Raw genomic sequence first — 3,907 nt, forward strand, 5'->3', positions numbered from 1 at the left:
TTTATTTCTATACTGTGGTATATTTTAACCACTTGACACAATATTTTCAAACAATTTAATGAAACAAAAAAAAATGTGAAACCAAAAAATGTGGAACCAACATATAGAAATAAAATTAAATTAAATACATTTTCTCTCTCCAATTGTAAATTGGTTTAGAATCTTAACAAATTCATACATGAAAATGGAAAAATAAATTATGAAATGTATATACCATGATATAAATGAAATTTATGATATATATTGCGATTTATGTTAAATATTGAGTCAATTTTTTATTTTTATACCCTTGACATAATATTTTCAAATACTTTAATGAAAAGAAAAAAAAGAATAAAATGCAAAACCAAAAAACGTGGAACCAGAATAAAATTTCATTAAAAATATTTTCTCACTCCAATTGCAAATGAGTTTAAAATCTCAACAAATTAATGCTATAAAAATTCTCTCCAATATCAACTAAAATAGATAATTTTCATTCAATAGACTTTCTCTCTCCAATATCAAATGGTTTTAAAATCTCAACTAATTACTCATTTCTCATAAATATATACTCTATCTAGCGTTAAGAATACCTCGTAAATATGAAAAATATCAATCATCCCACTATCGAAAAGTGTATATTTGATAGAGAATCTCATAAAAAAAAAATCTTAGATTTGAAAATAACAATAAATTTAGACATTTATGAAAATAAGTTTAGAAAAGGGATTTAGTTTGTAATTATCCCAAAGTATAATTTCCCCCAAGCTTCCGATTGCATTTCGAGGTTTGGGCTCGATGACATGGGTCCATATATTGACAGGGCCCAAGTATGGGTTCGATTCCAATATAAAAATGGGCTATTTCTCTCTCAAGACAGTTTAAAATCGTTATCCTCTCTTCCAATTGGGAATTCTCCTAAAAACCCTAAATCGACCATCTTTCTTCTTCGTCTTCGCCCTTCTATCGATCTTCTTCGGCAACGGAAGAAAAGTTCAGCCTCTAGCCATATTTCTGATGGCGTCCAAATCGAAGAGCGAAAACCCTCACACCGGTGATGGCGCTAGCCCCGGGTTTGTGTCTTTGCCTTTCTAAATTTGTTCTCGTTCGGTCTTTCTCTTAGAAAGTTTCAAGTGGGGGTTTTGAAGCACCAGATTTTAATTACTATATGCCTTCCCCCCTTTATGCCTGCCAAACGCTTCCTTTCTCTCGATTTTCCTTAGATCTTGATTTTGTGCTATCTTTTGTTTTCCCAGGAAGATTTTCATTGGAGGATTGGCGAAAGATACAACTTACAGTGAGTTTTTGTTCTTAGGGTTCTAGTTTTTGTAGCTATAGTTAATTCTGCTGAAAATACCTGTTTTTCTTGATGGGTATTCTTTTTTGTATGGATAGTTTAGGACCTTTTCTTTTTGTGCTTTAGCTGTTGTTTATACTTCAATTAGATCTGTTGAAGAGCATCGGCAATTAAATGAATTATTGATTTACTATATGTGTGAATTGATTAAATGCAATGTTAGCTTGGATCCGAATGTAGCTGATGTCCTTTTCATTGTGTTTCTTGGGAAAAACCAGCTCAATTCAACAAGCATTTTGGGAAATATGGAGAGATAACAGACTCAGTGATCATGAAAGATCGGTATACGGGACAGCCTAGAGGTTTTGGGTTTATCACTTATGCTGATCCTTCGGTGGTTGACAAGGTTATTGAAGATACACACATCATCAATGGGAAACAAGTGCGTGATCCTATTTATTTTGTTTTTCTGACTGGCTCATGGAACATTTTATTCTACTATATTGTTAAATGGCGTTACTTCTTGGTCTCCCATGGTCTTATGAGGTCAATTGTGAATCTTTTTTTGAGTTCTATTGGATGGTTAATGTTTTTTCTTTGGTGTACCCTCTTTCATTCCATGGTACTATTGTAATGTGATCTGTTGTTGCATGGATGTAGGCTTTATTTATTTATTTTTCTTTCTTGTGTGACTTACTTTGCTAAATGGAATTAGGTTGAAATTAAGAGAACCATCCCGAAAGGACAAGGTCAATCAAAGGATTTTAAGACGAAGAAGATATTTGTTGGTGGCATTCCATCAACGGTTACTGAAGGTAGGGTTATTGAGTTATATGTTGTGGCGTTTATATATATATATTGGTGGTACCAATATTTGTTTCAGCCACTGTTTATTTGTTCCTTCACATATGGCTGTGGTTTTTGTGTTATTTGTTTTAATCTCTTTATCACAACATGTCTTGCTTGTAGATAAGCGTACACATTTTTTTTCCAAAATTTATTCATTCTTTTGTTGTAGTTTATATGTTTTGTGTTTAATCTGTCTACGTGTTTCTTGCTTGTAGATGAGTTTCAACATTTCTTTTCCAAGTATGGGAAAGTTGTGGAACACCAAATCATACGTGACCATGAAACCAACCGCTCGCGAGGCTTTGGGTTTATAGTTTTTGAGGAGGAAGAAGTTGTAGATGAAATTTTATCCAAAGGAAATATGATAGATATGTCTGGTACCCAGGTGAGCTTATATAAATGGACTGTAAGTGAGCAAAGTGTAAACAGAATTCTGTTTCCCAGGGATTTTGCACTATCCTACTCTCCAGTTTTAATAATAATGGACAATTTTCAACCTTTTCACTCTATGCAAATGTATCTTTTAGTATTATGCCATTAGTTACTTCTTTTTGTTACTAATTTTAGGTGGAGGTTATTACAGGTATAGATCTTCTAAGGAAAGGGCTATCACAATAGTTAAATTACAGAAGATTTAGGTTGACTAAGTTACTTTGTTGTAGGTGGAGATCAAGAAAGCTGAACCCAAGAAATCCTCAAACCCTCCACCTGCTCCTGCATATGGTAGCAATTCTAGGGCTCGTTCATTCAATGATGGCTTTGGTGGATATGGCAGTTCTTATGGGGACTTTGATGCAGGCTTTGGACCTGGCCCCTTTAGGAACCCAGGTGGTATTGGTGGTAGGATTGGGAGTGGCTATGGTTATGGTAGTGGTGGTGATTTTGGTGGTGGTTATGGAGGATTTGGAGGCAATAGCTTAGGTGGCTACCGAGGTGAATCATCCCTCGGTTATTCTAGTCGATTTGGACCTTACAGTGGTGGGTTTGGTGGGGGATATGGCACGAGTGGCTTAGGAGGATATGGACGAGGGGTTGATGGCTATGGGAGCTATGGAAGTTCAGGTTATGGTGGAGGTTACGACTCTGGTCCTGGTGCTAGTTATGGTGGAGCAGGTGGTTTGTATGGAAGGGGAGGCTATAGTGGGACTGGGAGTAGTCGATACCATCCTTATGCAAGGTAGAATCATTACATAGTACCCGTCCATCCCTTTGGAAGCTAGAAAAGAAGTCTTTCTCCATTGCTGTCTTGCTAAGATTTGCCATAGTCACACAGGTTCCTTTAGTTTTGTGGCCCAGTGATAGGCGCTTCTCACAAATACTAGAGGTCCTGAGGAAGCTTTTGAAAGACCAGAAGAGTGTATTAGACATTTTATTGTATGGTTTTAGATACTGTTATGTAGACTACTACTGCAAGCTAGTTTGTGCCTAATATGGTTGTCCTGATCTAGTACAATTTCAATGTAGTGTGCTATGGTGTAGGCTTTAGCATATACCTTTTTCTTGGTTGTGTTTATTCCTCACATTAGTTTGATATCTAGATAGATTTATTATGTCCTATATATATATGCCTAGTCTTCTGCTCTTATTTTAGTTTGTTGATGATAGATTGCTTGTGAGAAATCTCTCTGTTCTTTTAAAATCAGATAGAGGCTTGTTTTTTTTTAGGGGAAGCAGGAAATCTAGAATGAGGGAACATTACTTGTGTTGATATGCTGATTCTGGTAGCCTAGAAGCTCCCATCTAAGATATACTTTGATCGACCCACCCCGAATGCATATG

General features: G+C 35.8%; 1 protein-coding gene across 1 annotated transcript; it reads left to right on the top strand.

The window, feature by feature from the left end:
* Nucleotides 1-860: 860 nt before the first annotated feature.
* On the top strand, nucleotides 861-3,699 carry LOC120086778 (heterogeneous nuclear ribonucleoprotein 1). Its single transcript, XM_039043573.1, has 6 exons — nucleotides 861-1,055; nucleotides 1,239-1,279; nucleotides 1,558-1,721; nucleotides 1,995-2,094; nucleotides 2,344-2,513; nucleotides 2,791-3,699. Exons 1-6 carry the CDS (start codon nucleotides 1,000-1,002, stop codon nucleotides 3,307-3,309), a joined length of 1,050 nt encoding a protein of 349 aa, XP_038899501.1. The 5' UTR covers nucleotides 861-999; the 3' UTR covers nucleotides 3,310-3,699.
* The last annotated feature ends 208 nt before the right edge of the window (nucleotides 3,700-3,907 follow it).

Source organism: Benincasa hispida, chromosome 9 (genome assembly GCF_009727055.1).
Source record: "Benincasa hispida cultivar B227 chromosome 9, ASM972705v1, whole genome shotgun sequence".
NCBI classification, from domain to species: Eukaryota; Viridiplantae; Streptophyta; class Magnoliopsida; order Cucurbitales; family Cucurbitaceae; genus Benincasa; species Benincasa hispida.